The 24,350-nt window shown below is 38.6% G+C and overlaps 1 protein-coding gene across 2 annotated transcripts in view; it reads left to right on the top strand.

Annotated features, from left to right (window-relative positions):
- Nucleotides 1-24,350, top strand: part of NETO2 (neuropilin and tolloid like 2) — an 88,260-nt gene that overhangs the window by 41,566 nt on the left and 22,344 nt on the right. For both annotated transcript variants that reach the window (XM_037816283.1, XM_037816282.1), the window contains exon 7: nucleotides 4,945-5,173. In XM_037816283.1, the coding sequence (XP_037672211.1) occupies nucleotides 4,945-5,173 (229 nt within the window). The remainder of the gene's footprint in view (nucleotides 1-4,944; nucleotides 5,174-24,350) is intronic.

Raw genomic sequence — 24,350 nt, 5'->3', positions numbered from 1 at the left:
TTTGGCTTTTGTGAATAATGTTGCTATGCAGTTTGGTATACAAATGTCTGAGTCCCTGTTTTCATTTTTTGGAGGCATATAGCTAAGAGTGGAGCAATGCATGAGGATCCCAATTTCTTTGCATCCTCACCAACACTTGTTATTTTCTGTTTTTAAGTAATAGCTGTCCTGGTGGGTGTGAAATGATATCTCATTCTGGGATTGTTTTTCTCTATTTATTTAACTTATTATTTTGAAATATTTTCAAACTTAAAGGGCAGTTACAAAAACAATACAAACCCCATACAGAGTATTCCAACATACTCCAACCCCAGGAAAACCCATATTCACTTATTTTAACATTTTGTCACATTTGCCGTGTCACTTTTATTGGTCTGTCTATCCATCCATTTATCTGTTTATGAATCCATTTTCTGAACACTTGTGTGTGGGTTGTATACATCATGCTTCTTGAACGCTTAATATTGCCATGTATATTTCCTAAGACCAAGGATATTCACTTGTGTAACCATCTTAAGTGCAGTTATACCATTCAAGAAATTTAACATTGAAGTTATTGTCTGTATTCCAATTTTTTCATATGTCCCAATAATATCCTTCTGAGCCTTTTCTCCTCGTTAGATCCCATTCAGGATCTTTTGTTGCATTTTATTGTCCTTATCTCTTTAGTTGCTTTTTAAGTAGTTTTTCTGGGTGCATATATGCAACATAAACTCCCTACTCAACTACTCCCAAACTTACCAGTGGGTTTAGTCACATTCATAACGTTGTGATACCCTTACCACTTTCCGTTACTAAAACTTTTCAATCTCCAACACCCATTATGCATTAACTCCCCATTTACCCCGTCCTGTGTCCTTGGTAACCTGTACTCTACTTTCTGTCTCTATGAGCTTGCATATTCTCCAGTACTTTCTTTGTTGTTACCATGCGGCTTAAATTTAACACCCAAATCTATAATAATCTCATTTACTTTGATGCCAATTAGAGTATACACAAACTGTTTCTTCCCCTGTCTGTCTCCCACCTTTTGGTAGTTGTTGTCACGAATTACATATCTACATTATGAGTCCAAAACCGCTCATTTGTCATTACATTTTATGCATTTGCCTTTTAGATTATGTAGGAAGTAAAAAGTGAAATTACAAACGAAAAATTTAATAGTATTGGGTTTTATATTTACTCATGATACCTCCTTACTGGAGGTCTTTATTTCTCATTTGGCTTCCATCTATTGTCTATTGTCCTTTCCTCTCAACCTACAGGGCTGTCTTTAGCAGCCCCCCCCCCTTGTCTTTTTCTCTCTTTTTACCCAAACACTTACCCTTCTGCTCCCCCCCCCGTTCTACCTTCTACCAGTAACCACTAATCTGCTTTCTAGCTCTGCAGATTTGCTGTTTTTAGTCATCTCTTATAAGTGATCATATAGTTTTTGTTCTTATGTGTCTTGCTCATTTCATTAAGCATGTATTTTTTTCAAAATTCTACCATATTGCAGTATATCTCATAGCTTCATTTTTTCTCATGGCCTAATATTCCATTGTGTGTATATACCATGTTTATTTATCCATTCCTTTGTTAATGGGCATTTGGGTTGTCTCCACTTTTGGCTATTGTGAATAATGCTGCTATGAACATTGTTATACAAGTCTCTATTTGTGACTTTTCCCACTTTCTTTGGATATCTTCCTAGAAGTACGACTACCAGTCAAATGGTAATTCTATATTTAACTTTTTGAGGAATAGCCATATTGCTTTCCACAGTGGCTGCACCATTTCACATTCCCAAGAACAGGTACTAGAGTTCCCATTTCTCTACAACCTCTCAAGCACTTGTTATTTTCTTTGTTGTTGTTTTTCTAATAGCCATCCTTGTGTGTGTGAAGTTGTATATATTTGTGGTTTTAATTTGCATTTCTCTAATGGGTAATGATGTGTATTTTGGCCAGGTGTATATCTTCGGAGGAATGTCCAAATTCTTTGTCCATTTTTTAATTGGGTAGTTGGCCTTTTTTTGTTGAGTTTAGGAGGTTTTAATATATTTTGGGTATTAAACACATCCAATAAATGGTTTGAAACTATTTTCTCCCATACTATAGATTGTCTTCTCTCTTTCTTGGTAATTTCCTTCAGTATAAAAAAAGTTTTTAACTTTGATGAATTCAAAACTTATCTGTTCTCTCTTCCATTGCTTGTGGTTTTGGTGTCATATCTAAGAATCATTGTCAAATCCCAGAACATGAAGATTTTTCCTATATTATCTTCTAAAAGTTTTGTTGTTTTATCTCTTTTATTTAGGTGCTTGACCCATTTTGAGTTGATATTTGTATATGGTGTGAAGGTAGGAGGCTAACTTCATTCTTCTACATGTAGATATCCAGTTTTCCCAGCACCATTTTTTGAAGAGACTTTTCTTTCCCCCTTCATGTACCTAGCATCCTTGTCAAAAATTAATTGTCCATAAATGTGTGGGTCTATTTTTGAACCTTCAGTTCTGTTCCACTGATCTAGTTATCTTTGTGTCAGTGCCACACTGTTTTGATTACTGTCACATTGTAGTAAAAATTGGGAATTGTTAGTCCTCCAACTTCATCTTTTTCAAGATTGTTTTTGTTATTTTGGGCCCTTGCTGTACTTGCATGAGGTGTGCACTTGTGGCCCTAGGGATTACCCCATTTACTAGGATACAAATGGCCCCTTTTCCCTAAGAAACTGTTTCCTCATGGTCCTGGGCATTGCACTATATGTTCTTCAGCCAGCAGTCCTTTGCCCCAGGCAGCCACAACTTGACTGCACTCCCACAGAATTCTTTTCGAGAGTTCCATGAGCAGCCTTTGATACTCAGGACAAGTTCTGGGATGGCAAGCCTGTGAAGAGTATCCTGATTCAGTCTTTCAGGCTGCCACCAGCCAGAATGTTCCAGACATACATACCAGGGACCTGTACTGGAAGCATGGGCTGGCTCCATGCTGAGCCACTGCGGGGACAGGTGAGGGGCCAGCCAGGGTGCCACAAGATCCTACAGCTTTTAAGCAGCCCTTTTCTTGAGTCAGCATTCATTCTGTTTCTACAGACCTTTTAACTGTTTTCTGGAGCTTTGAGAGAAAGGTATTGCTGCCAGTTCTTGCTGATTTTTCTAAAGTTCTGTGAGGGTTGGAGCCCTGAACCTTCTCATTCCACCATCTTGATGAGGGTATGTCCCTATTATCTCTTTGAATCTCCATTGTCCAGCACTGAGATGCTATCTCCAAAAATATGTTCCTTCAGATAATTGTTTTCTTTCATGGTCATGGGACCTTCCTCATTGTGGCTTGGATTTGCATTTCCTTAATGACTAATGGTGTTGAGCATCTTTTTATGCACTTCTTAGCAATTTGTATATCTTCAAATAGTACTGGGACAATTGGGCATTCATATAACAAAAAAAAAAAGAACCTGAACTAATACCTTATACAAAAGTTAACTCAAAATGAATCATAAGCCACAATTTAAAATTATAAAATTTGATGAGAAAATATTGGGAAGAAGTCTTTATGACCTTGAGTAAGGCAAAAAATTCTCATATGCTACACCAAAGGGAAATCCATAAAAGAAAAAAATTTATCCATTAGACTTTATTAAAACTGTGAAAACGTTCTCCATTGTATCTGTTGAAAATACAACATGCAAAAATTATTTATTTATACCACTAATGAACAACCAAAAACAGAAATTAAGAAAACAATTCTGTCTTCCATAGGACCTGAAAGAATTAAATACGATATTTGTGATACTTGCTACTATAGAAACATGAGCAGAGTGTTTTGGTTTTATAAATGATGGACAAATTAATGAGAACATATGATATATTTAAGAAGACGTATTGCTGCCATAGTCAAAATACATGTATGATGATTTTGTGAATTTTTTAAATGAAAATCCTATTTCATTACCAATTTCCATTCTAATAGAAGCTGCAAACTGATCATTTCAAATCAGCTAAAGTGACTTGGTCAGAATTTAACTCTATGAGCTATATTTTTCATTGTTTGCTCTTAGTTATACGCAATCAAGATGTTCTAGGGGAGAAAACATTTTTGTTTTATTAAACCCTTTAAATTAAAGGGTGGGGGTGGCATTATACTGCTACCCCAAAGATAACAGCTATAAAGTAGATACTCATTAGACATCTTCAGTGGCAATTCAAAAGAAGCTTCTATTCTCCAATCCCTAAAATTTTATTTTAATTGTAGAGTTATAGTCAAGCAGTCGGGCAAAAAGTGATGTGTGTTTTTGTGTGTAGAGAAGGTACTAGTGAATGGGAAGAACACACACTTTAGAGTCAGATCAACTGGGTTCACATCATGGCCTTGAGTAACCCTGGGCAAGTTCCTGATCTCTCTGAGCCTTAATTTCCTCCTTACCTGAAAAAAGAAAATAACTACTTCATTAGGTTCTTTTAAAGATTAGTGCTCGTAGTCTTTGTAAGCCCACAATCTAAAGAGAAAAAGTAGAAAATATTCAAAGAAGAATGGCCAAAGTGTATTTTAAGAAATAAGTTAGTGCTAGGTAGCAAATTTCCTATAAAATTTTAAGAGGTTGCAAAACACAAATAGAATACTATAGTGCTTACCTTGATAACTTACTTTGAAAAATCATTTTCCCAGTTTGTGAGTACCATGAGATTGTTTTTATAATGAAGAAAATATGTAAGACAGTTATGTCTCATAGACCAAAAAGTTTATTCTCTTCATAAACATAGCATAAACTTTAGACATTATTAAGACAACCAAAGAAATAGCCTTATTTTTTTTTAACTATGTATTGGTCAGCTTTTTATCTACTATGTTTTCATGTCAACCGTCATAGCTGGATTCAGTCTTTCTTGTTGACTGTGGATAAGAAAAATAGAAAAATTAAGATTTCTTTTTAAAAGCAGTGTTTTTCTTTGTTTTAATGTTACAGATTTATTTGAGGTTCCTAGATTATCAAATGGAGCACTCAAATGAATGCAAGAGAAACTTCGTTGCAGTCTATGATGGAAGCAGTTCTATTGAAAATCTGAAGGCCAAGTTTTGCAGCACCGTGGCCAATGATGTAATGCTTAAAACAGGAGTTGGAGTAATACGAATGTGGGCGGATGAAGGTAGCCGGCTTAGCAGGTTTAGAATGCTCTTTACCTCCTTTGTGGAACGTAAGTAAATATTCTCATACTTTTGATAAAATTTGCATAATTTTCATACATTCATAGACACTTACTGAGCATTTACTTTCTTTTAAATTCAGTTTTATTGAAATATATTCACATATCATACAGTCATTCGTGGTGTACAATTAGCTGTTCACAGTACCATCATATAGCTGTGCATTCATCACCCCAACCTATTTTTTAAACATTTTCCTTACAGCAGAAAAAGTAAAAATAAGAATGAAAAATAAAAGTAAAGAAGAACACCCAAATCAACTCCCCCACCCTATTTTTCATTTAGTTTTTGTCTCTGTTTTTCTACTCATCCATCCATACACTGGATAAAGGGAGTGTGATCCACAAGGCTTTCACAATCACACTGTCACCCCCTGCAAGCTACATTGTTATACAATCGTCTTCAAGAGTCAAGGCCACTGGGTTGCAGTTCAACAGTTCCAGGTATTTACTTCTAACTGTTCCATTATGTTAAAACCTAAAAAGGACTGTTTACAGAGTGCGTAAGAGTGCCCACCAGAGTGACCTCTTGACTCCATTTGGAATCTCTCAGCTACTGAAACTTTATTTTGTTTCATTTCGCATCCCTATCTGGTCCAGATGTTCTCAGTCCCATGACGTCAGGTCCACATTCATCCCCTGGAGTCTATATCCTGCATTGCCAGGGAGATTTACACCCCTGGGAGTCAGGTCCCACATAGTGAGGAGGGCAGTGAGTTCACCTGCAGGGTTGGGTTAGGTAGAGAGAGGGCCACATCTGAGCAACAAAGAGGTACTCGGGGGAGACTCTCAGGCACAATTATAAGCAGGTTTAGCCTCTCCTTTGCAGTAACGAGCTCCATAAGGGCAGGCGCCACAATAGAGGACTCGGTATACCAAACCACCAGTCCTCAATATTTGTGAGAACATTGGCAATGTTTCCTGTGAGATACAAACTAGACCCTAGTTTTGCATACGGTGGGCTATTGACTTAGGTTAATTTTATCACAAGACTTGTCATTACAGTTAAAGGAAGGCAGAGGCAGGCTAACAAGAAGTCACCAGTAGAATACATTTTAATTTGAAAGCAGTCACTGTTTGTTGACTGGCCAGATTATAAAAGTAATCATAGTAGACACCTTAGTTCATCCTTCTAATAAGCCTATTGATCTGGTCTTGCCTGTTGCCAGCATCTCCCCCTTCTGCCAAATGTGTAGTCTTTTTCTTCATCTCCCCTGTGGGAGAAGATAATTTGAAGGGCCACAGGAAGTTGTTTGCTACTTTGAAGTGTTTCCCAGCAGTATAGACTTCATGAATAAGGTTCTCCATGCAGATGATGCCATATTTACTCTATGATTGAGTTGCAATCATAGAGTTATCTGTCAAGGCAATCTGCTTCTTACTGGTTTTGCCATAACCACGCTTATAGATCAGTTTGTTCACTGACTTCAGGTCTGGGTACTGCCATGCAATCTATGGTTCCACAATCCTCAGCATGTTAATCGAGGCCTCGTTGAGCTTAAACCAAGGTGCCATTGAAGATTTGGCGAAGGCGAAGAAGCTGCAACACTTTTCGGACCTTTGGGCTCATAGCATTGATACCTCTGATCCTGACGACAAATGCCAATTTGGGTTCCGCAGGTACACAGAAGTTGCCAGCTTTTCTTGCCGTTCTAGCCATTTGAATCTCGGTTTTGAACATCTGCGTATATTCCTTGTGATAGTGCTTGGCTCTTTCATAGATAAGCTTCCTCCTTGCCTTTCGAAGCATCTTTTGGGCAAACTTCTTTCTCAAGCGCTTGATCTTCAGTTCAGCAGAATTCCTTCGCTTTTTCCTAAGGGTTTCCTGCACAGCCGGAACTTTCTTCTCTTCTACACCCTCCAGGGTTCCAGCCAGAAAAGGGCTTGGAATACATTTTAATGTACAGTATTCAAAATACTTTTGTAATACTATTGCTTTGATTTGCTATAAAGCTTCTTTGAAGAAAGGCTGCTAGTAGTCCGGACCCCTCTGTCACATGTCCAGGTGTGGTGGTCCTTCTGTCCCAGGTTTCATTGCATTCACCTTCTGGCTTCAGTGGCTTCCTCCCTGTTTCTTCTAGGTCCTTTCTTAGCTTCTCTGAGGCTTTTCTCTATGAGCTTCTCTTAATTTCATCCTTCAGCTTCTCTGTGGTTTTTATCCTCTTGTAAAGGACTCTATTAGGAGGATTAAGACCTACCTTGTATAAGGTGGGTCACATCTCAATTGAAATAACCTAATGAAAAGGTCCCACCCACAGTAGGTCTGTACCCACAGGAATTTATTAAAAGAACATGGCCTTTTTGGGGGTACATAACAGCTTCAAACTACCCCCAGCAATTTACTTGTGACTGTATTTTATTCTGTTTTGCCCCACATCATGATTACTTTAAGTTATTTTTTCATTTGGGGGAACTTATTCTCAAAACTGTACAAAAAGGTATACTCGTAAGTATCATTCTCCTGTCATCTCTGCTGCCCCAATTCCATTTTCCTATTCCTTGATTCCATTCCTACCCACTCTGCAGGTAACCAGTCTCATTAGATCTTGGTGTATCCCTCCTGTATTTCTTTTGGCACAAATGAACACACACCATGTTTATTTTCTTATATCCTCTTTTTATCTTACTTGAAGAGCAGCACACTATAATCTTTTGTAATTTTCTTTTTAAATTTAAAAATATATCAAGGAAATCAGTCTTATCAGTTCAGAGGGATATTTCTTATACTCTTTGTAGCTGCAGAGTATTCCATTGTGTGTTCCAGTTAATTTAGTCAATTTCCTATGTAGGGACATATGAGCTATTCATAATATTTTGTAATTATAAATGATGTATCAAATAATATGCATATCCATTTTCATATTTTTGGAGATGTATCATTAGAGTACATTCCTAGAAGTGGAATAGCAGAGTCAAAAGGTAAGTGCATATGTAGTTTAGGTACTGCCAAATACTGCTTTGGAGGGAGTTATCTTATTTACAAATTGTTTATGTCTTTAAAAAGTCTTTACTATTTTACAAACATTGGGAACTTTTTCATATTAAAAGATGTACAGCTTATACACAGGCACTGATCCTGCTTAACAGTGGAGAAACTTTGAGGACAGATTTTAGGGCTGCAATTAATTAGAATTAACAAATTCCTACAAGGAAAAAAGGCAGAGATTGGAAGCGTAGATTAAAAAAAAAGCACCACCTGACAGTATGCTGTTTGTAAGAGACACACCTTAAATTCAAAGACACACATAGCTTGAGTGTGAAAGGACAGGAAAAATAGTAACCGAAGAATAACGGGAGTGGCTGTACTTACATCAGAAAACAGACATTTAGATGAAAACTGTGAAAGGGGGCAAAGAAGGACACTGTTGAGAAGAATCAATTCATCAAAACCTCTAATGATTATAAAAATATATGTACCTAAAGACAGATCTCCAAAATTTAGTAAGCAAAAATTGACAAACTTGAAAGGAGAGATAGGTTCTACATTAACAGGTGGAGACTGCAGTACACCGCTGTGCCGGTTTGGATGTATTATGCCCAGCACAAAACACATATTCTTTTAATCCAATACTGTGGGATATTTGGATTAGGTTGTTTCCATGGAGACGTAACTCACCCAAATGTGGGTGAGATTTTTTTATTAAATTATTTCCATGGAGGTGTGAACTCCACCCATTCATGGTGGGACTTGATTAGTTCACTGGAGTATTGAAGACAGCTAAGGGCTGACACAGACACTGATGCTGAGAGATGCTTGGAGTGCAGACAGAAGGACTTTTGGAGATGCTAAGCTAATAGATGGATCCCAGAGTTTTCCCCTGACAAGCTAAGACAGTACCCCCAGACACTTAGAAGCACTGTGGGAGAAAGAAACAAGGATGCACAGGAGCCAAGAGACAGGAGCTAAGACAAAAACCCAGAGACTTTTGGGAGAAAGCCGTTTTTGAATCACAACGTGGGAGCAAAGGACCAGCAGATGCCAGCCACGTATCTTCCCAGTTGACAGAGGTGTTCTGGACACCAATGAACATTCTTCAGTGAAGGTATCCTCTTGTTGATGCCTTAGTTTGGACACTTTTATGGCCTTGGAACTTTAAATTTGTACCTGAATAAATCCCCTTTCTAAAAGCCGATTCATTTCTGGTATTTTGCGTAATTGCAGCGTTAGCAAACCAGAACATATTTTGGTATCAGGAGTGGGGTGCTGCTGAGCTTGCAAATACCAAACACATTGGAATGGCTTTTTAAATGTATGGGGGGAGGTTCTGGAAGAATTGTGAGGAATTTGATAGAAAAGGCCTAGATTGCTTTGAAGAGACTGTTGGTACAAATATAGACCCTAAGATACTTCTAATGAGGCCTTAAAAAGAAACAATGAATGTGTCATAGCTGACTGGAAGAAAGGCAATCCTTGTTTTAAAGTGGTGGAGGGTTTGGCAAATTGAGTTCTGGTGTCAGATGGAAGGCAGAATTTGAAAGCAACAAACTGGGATACTTAACTGAAAAGATCTCTAAATTAAGTGTGGAAAACGCAGCCTGGCTTCTCCTTGCAGCATGTAGTAAAATGTGAAAGGAAAGAGATAAACTGAGAACTGAAATCTTGGGTACAAAGAAACCAAAAATTGATAGTCTGGAAAATTCTGGGCTTCCAGAAAATGAAACCCCAGAGACTACAGCCCCACATGAGGATTTAACGAAACTTGGAATCAGCAGGCCATTTCAGTACAAGCCAAGATTTGAGATGGAGTTATCCAAAAAGGATTTGGGGAGTCCTATTGTCTGACAGTTTTGACTTCTGTCTGCTGCATGCCAAGCCAACAAATTTTTTGTGAGATCTGTATAGATGGAACCAGTCTGGACTAAAAGGGACAGAAAAGGGACAGATTGAAGGAAAAATCTCTTGAGAGGAGGCAGAACTATGGAAGCCAATATCTGAAGCCAAGAAATCTCAGGCAAGGAGAGTAGAGCAACCCATGTACGTGGAAAGAGTGTGTTTGCCCTTGAGGCAGAGGGCAGACCTTCCACCTCAATGCTCAGGGAGAGTGCTGCTGCCCCAGGCCTCAGAGAGGGTAGAGCACATTCCCTGAGGATTGGGGAGAGCCTGGCCACCGCCCCACTGTTCTGAAGGGTTGAGAGTGTGCCCAGGAGATGGAAGAGACTCCGGATGTCACCCCTGTGTTTGAGGAGGGTGTGGCTGAGAAGGAGGTAGTCTCCCTAACGTGTGGATATGTTGGAGCATTCACCCCAGCGTTTGGAGAATAAAGGGCTGCTTGAAGCCCTTGGAAAGGATTGGACTCCTGTGCTCTCAAGCCCTGAGGATAAAATGTCATTCTATAAATGACTCTCACTTTGAAATCTAATGAAGTATGCCCTGCTGGTTTTTGGAATTGTTTTTGTCCCTTGACCCCTGTTTTCCTTTTGGTTTTTCCCTATGGCAATGGGAACATTTATCCTATGACTGTCCTACCTTTGAATATTGGAAACAGATAATTTGTTCTAAATTTCACAGGTCCACAGCCAGAGGGGAATGTTGCCTTAGGACAGATTATGCCTATATCTGATTTTTTTTTTTAATTCAGTTTTATTGCAGTATGTTCACATACCATACAGTCATTGACAGCGTACAATCAACTGATCACAGTTCCATCATATAGTTGTGCATTCATCACAATTTTTGAACATTTTCCTTACTGCAAAAAATATAAATGAGAGTAAAAATAAAAGTAAAAAAAAAAACACCCAAAGCATTCCATCCCCCCATCCCACCCTGTTTTTCATTCAACCTTTGTCCCTATTTTTCTACTCATCTGTCCATACACTGAATAAAGGGAGTGTGAGCCACAAGGTTTTCACAGTCACACAATGACACTGTGTAAGCTACATAGTTACAAAATCATCTTCAAGAATCAAGGCTAATGGGTTGCAATTCAACAGTTTCAAGTATTTCCTTCTAGCTGTTCCAATACACTGAAAACTAAAAAGGGATATTTGTATAGTGCATTAGAATGCCCTCCAGAGTGACCTCTTGACTCTGAAATCTCTCAGCCACTGAAACTTTGTTTCATTTCACTTCCCCTTTTGGTCAAGAAGATTTTCTCAGTCCCACAGTGCTGGGTCCAGGCTCATACCCGAGTCATGTCCCACTTTGCCAGGGAGATTTACACCCTGGGAGTCATGTCCCATATGGGGGGAGTGCAGCAAGTCACCTGCCGAGTAGGCTTAGAGAGAGGCCACATCTGAGCAACAAAGAAGATCTCTGGGGGAGACTCTTAGGCACAGTTATGAGTAGGCTTAGCCTCTCCTTTGCAGTAACAAACTTTGTAATTGCAATTCCCAAGATTGAGGGTTTGGCGTACTAAATTGGTATCCCCAATGTTTGTGAGAATATCAGTAATAATCCAGGTGGGGAAGTCCAACATTTCCACATTTTTCCCCAGTTCCTCAGGGGACCTGCAAATAACATTTTTTTATCTGCCCAAATTCCTTTGGGATGTATCGGGATTTCACACTAACCTGTACAAACCTACCAGATCTCACTTCTTGTTCAGAGTACCATATAATTATACTGTTTGAATATACTGACCATACAAATTAAATTATTTAGTGTGCTACAGAAAATACAGATCCTGTAGCAAATAAGCATCTCTTCCTTTGGTCTCACAGAAGTTGAAGTTTTAAAACACAGTCAGTATGGTCCTTTACCCTTTGGCCTGTGTCCTAGTTTGCTAATGCTGCAGAATGCAAAACACCAGAGATGGACAGGCTTTTATAAAACGGGGGTTTATTTCACTACACAATTACAGTCTTAAGGCCACAAAGCATCCAAGGTAACACATCAGCAATCGGGTACCCTCACCGGAGGATGGCCAATGGCCTCCGGAAAACCTCTGTTAGCTAGGAAGGCAGCCGGCATCTGCTCCAAAGCTCCAGCCTCAAAACGGCTTTCTCCCAGGACGTTCCTCTCTAGCAAGCTTGCTCCTCTTCAAAACATCACTCCCAGCTGCACTCAGTTTTCTCTCTTTGAGTCAGCTCATTTATATAGCTCCACCGATCGAGGCCCACCCCGAATGGGTGGGGCCACGCCTCCATGGGAACATCTCATCAAAATTATCTCCCACAGCTGGGTGGGGCACACTCCAAGCAAATCTAACCAACACCAAAACTTCTGCCCCACACAAGACTACAAAGATAATGGCATTTGGGGGACACAATACACTCAAACTGGCACAGCCTGATTTGCCTTAGTCCTAACCAGATCCATTACATTTATATCTCTAATTGAAGTCTGAACTCTTTTTCAGTTTTTTTCAAACATGTAACTGATTTTTATAAGACTGTACTTAACTGTATTGTGATGGAATGAATATATTTTTGCATTTTGAAAGATCATGCCTTTTTGGGTGGAATTTGCTGGTTTGCATATATTTTGCCACCCCCCCAAAGACATGTTCTTTTAATCCAATCTTGTGGAATATTTAGATTAGGTTGTTTCTATGCAGATGTGACTCACCCAACTGTGGGTGAAAACTTTTGTTTAGATTATTTCCATGGAGGTATGGCCCCTCCCATTCAAGATGGGTCTTAATTAGATCACAAGAGTCCTTCAAGATGCTCAGGAAGAAAGAGAGAAGTGGAGCTGGAGCTGACAGAGATGCTTAGAGATGCTTGGAGATGCATACAGGACATTTGGAGATGCTAAGAGATGAAGCCCAGAGTTTGCCCTGGAGAAGCTGAGAGGACCCCCAGACACTTAGAGAGAAACGCCCTGGGAGAAAAGAGCTGAGAGAGAGAGAGACTGAAACACAACCCAGGGTAAGCAGGTACCAGCCACATGCTTTCCCACATGCCGGTGTTCTGGACACCATTGTTTTTCTTCAGTGAAAGTATCCTCTTGCTGATGCCTTAGTTTGGACCTTTTATGGCCGTAGAACTTTAAATTTGTAGCCAAATAAACCCCCTTTATAAAAGCCAATCCATTACTGGTATTTTGCATAATGGCAGCATTAGTAAACTGGATCACTTTCAATACTGGATAGAATGTCTAGCTAGAATATCGATAAGGAAGTAGAGAACCTAAACAATACTGTAAATATAGACATATATACTCAAGACATATCTAGAACACTTCATCCAACAAAATCAAGCTGCGCATTCTTCTCAAGTGCATGGGATTAGTCTCCTAACATAGGATAGAACATATGTTAGGTCACGAAGGAAGTGTTAATACATTTTAGGAGGTTGAAATCATACAAAGTATATTCTCTGAACAGAATGGAATGATGGCGGAAATCAATGACGGATCAAGAACTGGAAAATTCACAATTGTGAAAATTTATGTGCTCTTAAACAACTAAGGGACCAAGCAAGGAATCACAACGGAAATTAGGAAATGTCTTGAGAAAGATGAAAACAAGAACACAGTGTACCAAAACTTGTGGCATGCAGCAAAGGCAGTGCTCAGTGGAAATTTATAAGTGCTTACATTTAAAAAAAAAAAAGCTTTCAAGTCAGTAACTGATTCTCAAACATAGATGAACTAGAAAAAGAAAAGCCAACTATAGCAGAGTGTAACAAAGGAAGGAAAATAATTACGGTGTAGGTAAATGAAAGAGAATATAAAAACAGTTGAAAAAAATCAGAGAAACTAAAAGCTGGTTCTGTGAAAAGATGAATAAAAATGACAAATTTTAACCCGTATAACAAAAAAAGACGATGCAAGTAACAGGTCAGAAATAAAACTGGAGCTGTTACTACCAACATTACAGAAATAATCGGATATTATGAACAATTCCATGTGAACAGATTAGATAGCCTAGATGAAATGGACAAGTTCCTAGAAAAACACAAATTGCCTCAACTTTCTCAAGAAGAAATTTAAGATCTAAACAGACTAATAACACATAAAGAGATTGGATCAGTAGTTGAAATTCTCCCAGTAAAGGAAAGCCCAGGACCAGATGGCTTCACTGCTGAATTCTAACAAAAGGTCAAAGAAAAATTAACACCAATCTTGTTAAACTCTTCAAAAAAATTGAAGAGGAGAAAAGACTCTGTTTCATCTCTGAGACCAGCATCACCATAATACCAAAGCAGATAAGGAAAGATACAACAAGAAAAAACAGACACTAGTATCCCTTATGAATGTAGAAGCAAAAATCCTCAACAAATGCTAGCAAGCCAATCTGATTACACATTAAAAGGATTGTACACCATAATCAAGTGGGATTTGTCTCAGGAATGCAAAGGTGGGTCAATATTAGAAAATCAGTTGATGTAATACACCACATTAATAGAATGAAAGAAATAAATCACATGATCATCTCAATTACTGCAGGAAAGGCATTTGAAAAACTAGAGCACACTTCCTGATAAAAATACTCAGAAAACTAGGAATAGAAGGTAACTTCCTCAACATGGTAAAGGTCATATTGGAAAACCCACAACTAATATCATACTCAATGGTGCAAGACAGATAATGCTTTCCGCCTAGGATCAGGGACACATCATGGGTGTCTCCTTTCCCCATTGCTGTTCAACATTGTACTGGAGGCACTAACCTGAACAGTTAGGCAAGAAAAAGAAATAAAGGGGATCCAAATTGGAAAGGAAAAAGTAAAACTCTATTCACAGATGACGTGATCCAACAGAGAAAATCCTGAAGAATGTACAAGAAAAAGGTACTAGAGGAATAAATAATTTAGCAAAATAGCCAGGGTAGAAGAAAAATACACAAAAATTGGCGGTGTATCTATATACCAATGAACAATCCAAAAAGGAAATCAAGAAAGCTGTTCCATTTACAATAGCAACTTTATAAAAACATAAAATATCGAGGGATAAATTTAACCAAGGAGTTAAAGAACTTGTTTTAGAAAAAACAAAAACCATAACTGAAAAATTAAAAACCTAAATCAATGGAACCATGTTCCATGCTCATGGATTAGAAGACTTAATATCATTAAGATGTCCATACTGCCAAAAGTGATTTACAGATTTAATACAATCCCAGTTAAAATTCCAACAGCCTTTTTTTTTTTTTTGCAGAAATGGAAAAGTGAATCATCACATTTTTAAAGAAGGCCAAGAAACCCCAACCCCAAATAACCAAAGCCATCTTCAAAAAGAACAGAGTGGGAGGACTCACACATCCAATTTCAAAATTTACTGCACAGCTGCTACATTAAAACAATGTGATACTGGCATAAGGACAGACCTATAGACCAATGCAGTGGACTTGAGGGCACAGAAATTAAACCCACACATCTATGACCAATTTTTAATACAATTTTTTTTATTAGAGAAGTTACAGGTTTACTGAAAAATCATGCAGAAACAAAAAGTTGCCATATACTCCCCCCACCACCCCATTACTAACACCTTGTATTAGTGTGGTTCCCTTGTTACAATTAATGAAAAAAAATTATTAAAATTATACTAAAAAATTATTAAAATAGCTTACATTAGAGTTTACTGTTTGTTGAAGAGACTATTCTTGCACCACAGTTTATCTACTCATAGGTTGTGCACCATTTTACATTCCCACCAGAAGGTATGAGTGTTTCTGTTCCTCCATATCCTCTCCAGATTTTGTTATTTTCCTTTTTTATACTATTAGCCGTTTTACTGGATGTGAAATGACATTTCATTATAGTTTTTATTTGCATTTCCCTAATGTTTAAAGATGTTGGGCATCTTTTCATGTGTTTTTTGGCCATTGTATATCTTCTTTGGAGAAATGTCTATTCGAGTCCTTTACCCTTTTTGCAATTGGTTTTTTTTTTTCTTCTTGTTATTGATTTGAAGGATTTCTTTATATATCTGTATAGTAAACCCTTTTAGGATATGTGGTTCCAAATATTTTATCCCATTGTGTCAGTTGTTTTACTTTCATGGTGAAGTCCTTTAATGCACAAATGTGCAGCAAAACGGAGCCACCAAGAGTCCCTTTTATCTATTTTTTTCTTTTATTTCTCATGCTTTGGATGTAAAATCTAAGAAATCTTTGCCTAACACAATGTCCTGAAGTTGTTTCCCTATATTTTCTTCTAGTTCTGTGGTTTGGGTTCTTATCTTTAGGTCTTTGATCCATTTTTGAGTTGATTTTTGTATATGATGTGAGGTAGGGGTCCTCCTTCAATTTTTTGCTTAAGGAGATCCAGTTTTGCTAGCACCGTTTGTTGAAGATACTGTTCTTTCTCAGTTGAGTGGACTTGGCACCCTTGTGAAAAATCAGTTGGCCAGGGTTTATTAGATGTGAGGATTTATTTTTGAACTCTTAATTCAATTCCACTGGCCTGTGTTCTGGTTTGTTAATGCTATGTTATGCAAAATACAAGAAATGGATTGGCTTTTATAAAGGGGATTTATCAGGTTACAAATTTGAAAGTTTTAAGGCAATAAAAGTGTCCAAACTAAGGCATCAACAAGAGGATACCTTCACTGAGGAAAGGCCTGTGGTGTCTGGAACACCTCTGTTAGCTGGGAAGGCACATGGCTGGTGTCTGCTGGTCCTTTGCTCCCAATTTCTGGTTTCAAAATGGCTTTCTCCAAAATGTCTGTCCTTCTGTCTCTCTTAGCTTCTCTCAGCTCTTTGCTTCATTCTCCTGGGGCATTTCTCTCCAAGCATCTGGGAATCCTCTCTTAGCTTCTCCGGAGCAAACTCTGGGCTATATCTCTTAGCTTACCGTCTTCCAACGCCCTTGTGTCTGCATCTTCAGGTATTTCTATGCATCTCTGTCCACTCCTGTTCCTTTTAAAGGACTCCAGTGATCTAATTAAGACCGATCCTGAATGGATGGGGCCATACCTCCATGGAAATATCTAATCAAAATGTCTCACCTGCAGTTGGGCGAGTTATATCTTCACAGAAACAACCTAATCAAAAGTCACACCCTAATCAAGACTAATAAGTCTGGCCCCACAGTACTGCATTAAAGAATACGGCTTTTCTGGGGTGGGGGGAGAAGGACGGGGATGACATAATATATCCAAACTGGCACAGCCTATATGTCTGTCCTCATGCCAATACCATGCTCTTTTGATTACTGTGATTTTGTAATAAATTCTAAATTTTGGAAGTGTTAGTCCCTCCAAATTTGTTCTTCTTTTTCAAGAAATAATAGGGAAATATCTTCAGGATCTAGTATTAGGCAATGCTTTCTTGTTTTCTTTTTTCTTTTTTTTTTTATTGTTAACTTTAATAAATATACATAACAGTGATAACTTTCAAAGTACAATTTCACAAGTTGTTGGAGAGCAAATTTCAAAGAATGTCATGGGTCTCAGTTCCACAACTTCAGCCATTTCCATTATTGTGAAATCTAACATACATACAGAAAGGTGTCAACTCTCAATGTACAGCTCAACAAGCAGTTATATAGGTAATTTCAAAAATTGTTATGGGTTACAGTTCCACACTCTCATTCCCTTCCCTATCATGCAGTACGGGGTATATACAGAAAGGTGAGGACCTTGAAGGCACAACTGAACAAGCAGCTGTAGAACAAATCCCAAAGGATCCTACAGGCTTCAGTTCCACCATGTCATTTAGCTCCTTCTAGCCATTCCAACACCCCAGCATCCAAAAAAATGAATAATTATATAAAGTTTCAGTATTCATAGATCTTTGTTAAATCTTATCTTATCATTCCCCTTAGATTATCATTCCCCCTTCACCAGCTTCTGTCTAGAATTAGCTCCCCTATGTTCTATATTATAAGACACTCTTTATGTTTTTCACAGAGTTCCTATTAGTGGTAACATACAATATCTCTCCTTTTGTGTCTGGCTTATTTCACTCAGCTTTACATCTTCAAGATTCATCCATGTTTCCTATGTTTCCTGTCCTTATTCCTTGTTACTGCTGCGTAGTATTCCTTCATATGTATATAACACATTTTGTTTATCCAGTCATCTGTTGAAGGACATTTGGATTGTTTCCATTTCTTGGAAATTGTGAACAATGCCACTGTGAACATTGGTGTGCAAATATCTGTTCAAGTCACTGTTTTCAGATCTTCTGGCTATATACCAAGAAGTACAATTGCTGGATCGTTGGGTAAGTCGATACCTAGTTTCCCGAGGTATCGCCAAACTGTCTTCCAGAGTGGCTGTACCATTATACAGTCCCACCAGCAATGAATAAGAGTTCCAATTTCTCCACATCCTCTCCAGCATTTGTAGTTACCTGTTTATTTAATGTCAGCCATTCTGACTGATGTGAGATAATAGCTCATTGTGGTCTTAATTTGCATTTCCCTAATAGCAAGTGAAGATGAACATTTTTTCATGAGTTTTTTGGCCATTTGTATTTCCTCTTCAGAGAAATGTCTTTTTTTTTTTTTTTATTAAATTCAGTTTTATTGAAATACATTCACACACCATACAATCATCCATGGTATACAATCCACTGTCCACAGTATGATAACATAGTTATGCGTTCACCACCACAATCTATCTCTGAACATTTTCCTTACATCAGAAAGAACCAGAGCAAGAATAAAAAATACAAGTGAAAAAAGAACACCCAAATCATCCCCCCCATCCCACCCCATTTGTCCTTTAGTTTTTATCCCCATTTTTCTACTCATCCATACACTAGATAAAGGGGGTGTGATCCACAAGGTCTTCACAATCACACAGTCACTCCTTGTAATCTACATTATTATATAATTGTCTTCAGGAGTCCAGACTGCTGGGTTGGAGTTTGGTAGTTTCAGGTATTTACTTCTAGCTATTCCAATACATTAAAACCTAAAAGTTGTTATCTAGATAGTGCATAAGAATGTCCACCAGAGTGACCTCTCGACTCCATTTGAAATCTCTCAGCCACTGAAACTATTTCGTCTCATTTTGCATCCTCCTTTTGGTCGAGAAGATACTCTCAGTCCCATGATGCCGGGTCCACATTCATTCCCAGGAGTCATATTCTGCATTGCCAGGGAGATTTGCAGCTCTGGGAGTCGGGTCCCACGTAGGGGGGAGGGCAGCGAGTTCACCTGTCAAGATGGCTCAGCGAGAGAGAGGGCCACATCTGAGCAACAAAGAGGTACTGAGGGGGAAACTCTTAGGCACAATTACATGCAAGTTTAGCCTCTCCTTTGCAGTAACGAGCTTCCTAAGGGCAAGTCCCATGATTGGGGGCTCAGCACATCAAACCGCCAGTCCCAATGTTTGTGACAACATCAACACCAGTCCATGTGAGGATGTCCAACACATCCGCACCTTCTGCCAGATCCTCAGGGCGGGGGAGGGGGAGGCTGTAAATGTATTTTTTATTATCTGCCCCAAATTACTCTGGGATGTGTCACTATTTCATTCCAGCCTATACTAACCTACCGTATCTCACTTCCTATTCAAAGTTCCATGCAATTGTGGTGTTTGAACAAATCGACTGTAGAGTTGTACCATTTAGAAAATTTAGATCCTGTACCAAATAGATACCTCTTCCCTTGGTCTCATATGGAAGTTGAAGTTTTTAAAAACACAATCAGTTTCAACCTTTACCCTTTGGCCTGGCTTGCCCTGGTCTTAACCAGACCTGTTTCATTCATATCACTAATTGAAGTCTGGGCTCTTTTTCAGCTTTTTTTTTTTTTTTTTTTTTTTTTTTTTTTTTTTTTTTTTTAACAGTGGCTGTATGCACTAGTACTGACATTCACATCTGCCCAGCTCTAGCTCTGAGTTTCAGGTGTCTCAGAAATATTCATTGTTCCAGAGACCAATCAGGTTATACGCTAGGGAATCAGCATCTCAAAGTTTAGAGATAGGCATTACAATTCAGGGATAGAGTTAACTGCTGTAAGAGCTTACAATCTAGGGGCTATTACAGTAATTATGTCCACGTTAGGCTATGTTGTAAGATTCAATTCTGAGTTTACACATTGTAGTTAGTCCATATTGGTGAGACATTAATGTGTTTGCCTTTATTTCTGGTGTACTTCTCTCAAATACTGTGTACATGATCCATTCACCTCGTTGTGTGTCTCACAGCTTCACTCCTTCTTGTAGTTGCTCAATGTTCCACTGTATGCGTACACCACAGTCTACCATTCCATTCTTCAGTCAATGTACCCTTAGGTCACCTGCACCCTTTGCAAATCATGATTACTGCCTCCATGAACCCCAGTTTGAAAATGTTCATTCATGTCTCTGCTCTCAGATCTTCAAATGACATACCCCATAATGAGGTTGCAGGACCTTTTGGTCCCCACATACATAACTTTTTGTGGAACAACCACACTGACCTTCAGAAAGTCTACACCATTCTACCTGCTCATCAACAGGTAGATAGGTACATCCCTCTCACCATGTTTTCTCCAACACTTTTACTCCTATATATATATTTCCCTACAATTTTATAGAGTTATATTCACATACCATACATTTATCCACAGTGTACAATCAGTTGTTCATGGTATCATCATAAAGTTGTACATTTATCACCACAATCAGCACTTGAACATATTGATTACTATAAGAAAAAAAATGATAGAAAAATAACATGTCATACAATACAATATACTAGTAAGGACAGTAAATAACACCACTACCAAAAATCCCATATTCCTCCCCTATATCCCCCTCTCATATACATTTAGCATTGGCATATTGCCTTTGTTACATTTAATGGAGGAATGTTACAATGTTACTGTTGACCATAGACTTCAGTTTGCTTTGATTATATTTTTTCCTGAATACCATCCCTTTTTCAACTCTCTACATGATTGACATTCGTTTGCTTTCCCACATGCAAAAACATTTTTATATTTGTATATTTAGTAACAGTCATTGGCCTCTCCAGTTTTTGCCAAGTTATATGTATCTTTGCCCATTTTATGATTGGACTGTTTGTACTATAGTCATTGAGTTGTAGGATTTCTTTATATATCCAAGATATCAGTCTCTTATCAGATAAATGGTTTCCAAATATTTTCTCCCATTGAATTTGGGTTCCTCTTTACCTTTTTGACAAATTCCTTTGAAGTACAGAAACTTTTGATTTTGAGGAGTTCCCATTTATCTGTTTTTTTCTTTTGTGGCTTGAGCTTTGTGTGTAAGGTCTAAGAAGCAATTTCCTATTACTAGGTCTTGAAGATGTTTCCCTACATTATCTTCTAGGAGTTTTATGGGACTGTCTCTTATATTGAGGTCTTTGATCCATTTTGAGGTAACTTTTGTATGGGTTGTGAGATAGGGGTCCTCTTTCATTCCTTTGGATATGGTTGTCCACTTCTCTCAGCCCCATTTGTTGAAGAGACTGTTTTGTCCCAGTTCAGTGAATTTGGGGCCTTATCAGTAGATCTGAGGGTCTATTTCTGAATTCTCAATTCTATTCCATTGATCGATGTGTCTTTCTTTGTGCCAGTACCATGCTGCTTTGACTACTGTGGCTTTATAGTAAGCTTCAAAGTCAGGAAGTGTAAGTCCTCCCACTTCGTTTTTTTTAAGAATGTTTTTAGCAGTTTGAGGCATCATTCCCTTCCAAATAATTTGATAAATAGCTTTTCCAAGTCTGCAAAATAGTTTGTTGGAATTTTGATTGGAATTGCATTGAATCTGTAGATCAGTTTGTGTAGGATTGACATCTTAATGACATTTAGCTTTCCTAACATGAACATGGGGTATCTTTCCATCTCTTTAGGTCCCTTTTATTTCTTTTAGTAAAGTTATGTAATTTTCTGTGTAGGAGTTTTTTACATCCCTGGTTAAGTTTATTCCTAGGTACTTGATTTTTTTAGTTGCTATTGAGAATGGACTCTTTTTCTTGAGCGTCTCTTAAATTAGGTCATTTCTATTGTATAGAAACATTACTGACTTATGTGCATTAATCTTGTACCCTGCCACTTTCCTGAATTTGTTAGCTCAAGTAGCTGTGTCATTGATTTCTTGGGGTTTTCCAAATATAAGATAGTATCATCTGGCTAAGACGGCAGCATAGAGAGGAGTGGAAGCCAGTTAGTCCCTCTGGAACAATTCATAAACTACCAAAAAACTAGTAAATAACCTGGAATAACTGCGGGGAAACAAACGTGACTATCCACTCATCATACACCAACCTGAACTGGGAGGAATGCCCGAGAACGCAGCATAAAATCTGTAAGTAAAAACTGCGGACCCAAGCCGAGAGCCGAGAGCCCCTCCCTCACAGAAGCGTCGCGGTGCTAGAGAACAGCTCTCTCCGAATAAGCTAGTGTACCTCAGCCCAGCTCCAACTAGGGTTTTAATGTTAACTGCTCAATACAGACTGTGACTCCCCAACAAGCAGACAGAGGCTTTTAGTGATTACTGACTTGGGAGAGTCAAGGGATGTATCTGTCTCAGGGCAGGGAGCCCAGAGGATTGGGTGCTATCTCTGGCCGATGGGTTAATCTGGGAGCTTTCTGTCCCTTTCTCTCTCTCAGCCTGGGCGCTCAGAGGAGAAAGCCTCAGCCATTTTCAGCTCGCAGCTCTTCGCAGTAGAAAAAGTCTCAGCCATTTTAAAATCTCAGCACTGAGTCAGAGAAACAAAGAATCTATTTATATGCAAATGACCCCTCTAGAGGGGGCATAGCTTCCCAAGAGGAAAGGGAGGGACCCAGCTCTACTACCTGCCTTACCTGAACCAGACCCCAAAGCCTGGGGGAGGAGAGCCGTGGGCTACACCTCCTTACACCAGCCCTGACAGGCTGACAGGCACACCTGCCAGGCAGAAAAACACAGGATGTGTCAATCCTCTAAGAAAAACCATCAAGGAAACCGGACACTGAATATTTCCTCCTTCTCTGACCTGAGCCTGTTCTTCTCTGGAAAAACTTGATTGGGGTGTCCTAGGAGGTCAGATGCCTAGACAACAGAAAACTACAACCTACACCAAGAAAAACGAAGTTATGGCCCAGTCAAAGGAACAAACCTACACTTCAACTGAGATACAGGAATTTAAACAAATAATGCTAAATCAATTCAAAAAGTTTAGAGAAGATATGGCAAAAGAGATAAAGGCAGTGTTTATGAGAAACTCTGGGCATACATAAGGCAGAAATCAGAAGTTCAGAGAAACAACTAGCAGAATCTATGGAAATGAAAGGCACAACACAAGAGACAAAAGACACAATGGAAACATACAACAGCAGATCTCAAGAGGCAGAAGAAAACACTCAGGAACTGGAGAACAAAACGCATGAAAGCCTACACGCAAAGGAGCAGATGAAGAAAAGAATGAAAAAATATGAGCAATGTCTCTGGGAACTTAAGGATGAAATGAAATACAAGAATGTATGTATCATTGGTGTCCCAGAAGGAGAAGAGAAGGGAAAAGGGGCAGAAGCAATAATAGAGGAAATAATCAATGAAAATTTCCCATTTCTTTTGAAAGACATAAAATTATGGATCCAAGAAGCACAGCGTACTCCAAACAGAATAGATTTGAATAGGCCTATGCCAAGACACGTAATAATCAGATTATCAAGCGTTAAAGATAAAGAGAGAATCCTGAAAGCAGCAAGAGAAAAGCAATCCATCACATATGAAGGAAGCTTAATAAGACTATATGTGGATCTCTCAGCAGAAACCATGGAGGCAAGAAAGAAGTGGTGTAATGTATTTAAGATACTGAAAGAGAAAAACCCCCAACGAAGAATCCTATATCCAGCAAAACTGTCCTTCAAATATGAGGGAGAGCTCAAAATATTTTCCAACAAAGAGACAATGAGAGACTTTGTGAATAAGACACCCTCCCTATAGGAAATACTAAAGGGAGCACTACAGAGTGATAGAAGACAGGAGTGAGAGGTTTGGAAGACAATTTTGGGGGAGATGGTAGCACAGCAAGGTATGTACACTGAACGAAGATAACTATGAATATGGTTAAGAGAGGAGGGTTGGGAGCATGTGGGACACCAGAAGAAAGGAGGAAACATAAAGACTGGGACTGTGTAATTTGGTGAAATCTAGAGTATTCAACAATTGTGATAAAATGTACAAGTATGTTCTTTTATGAGGGAGAACAAGCGAATGTCAACCTTGCAAGATGTTAAAAATGAGGAGGCATTGGGGGAAGGTTGCAATCAACATAAACTAGAGACTGTAAGTAACATGATACAGTTATGCTCCCTTTAATGTAACAAAGGTGATATACCAAGGTAAATGCAGGTAAGAGGGGGAGATAGGAGAGGGGTGTGAGATACTTGAT

Source organism: Choloepus didactylus, chromosome 22 (assembly GCF_015220235.1).
Source record: "Choloepus didactylus isolate mChoDid1 chromosome 22, mChoDid1.pri, whole genome shotgun sequence".
NCBI classification, from domain to species: domain Eukaryota; kingdom Metazoa; phylum Chordata; class Mammalia; order Pilosa; family Megalonychidae; genus Choloepus; species Choloepus didactylus.
Note: the sequence above shows the minus strand (reverse complement) of the source record. Positions and strands in the feature narration are given on the sequence as shown.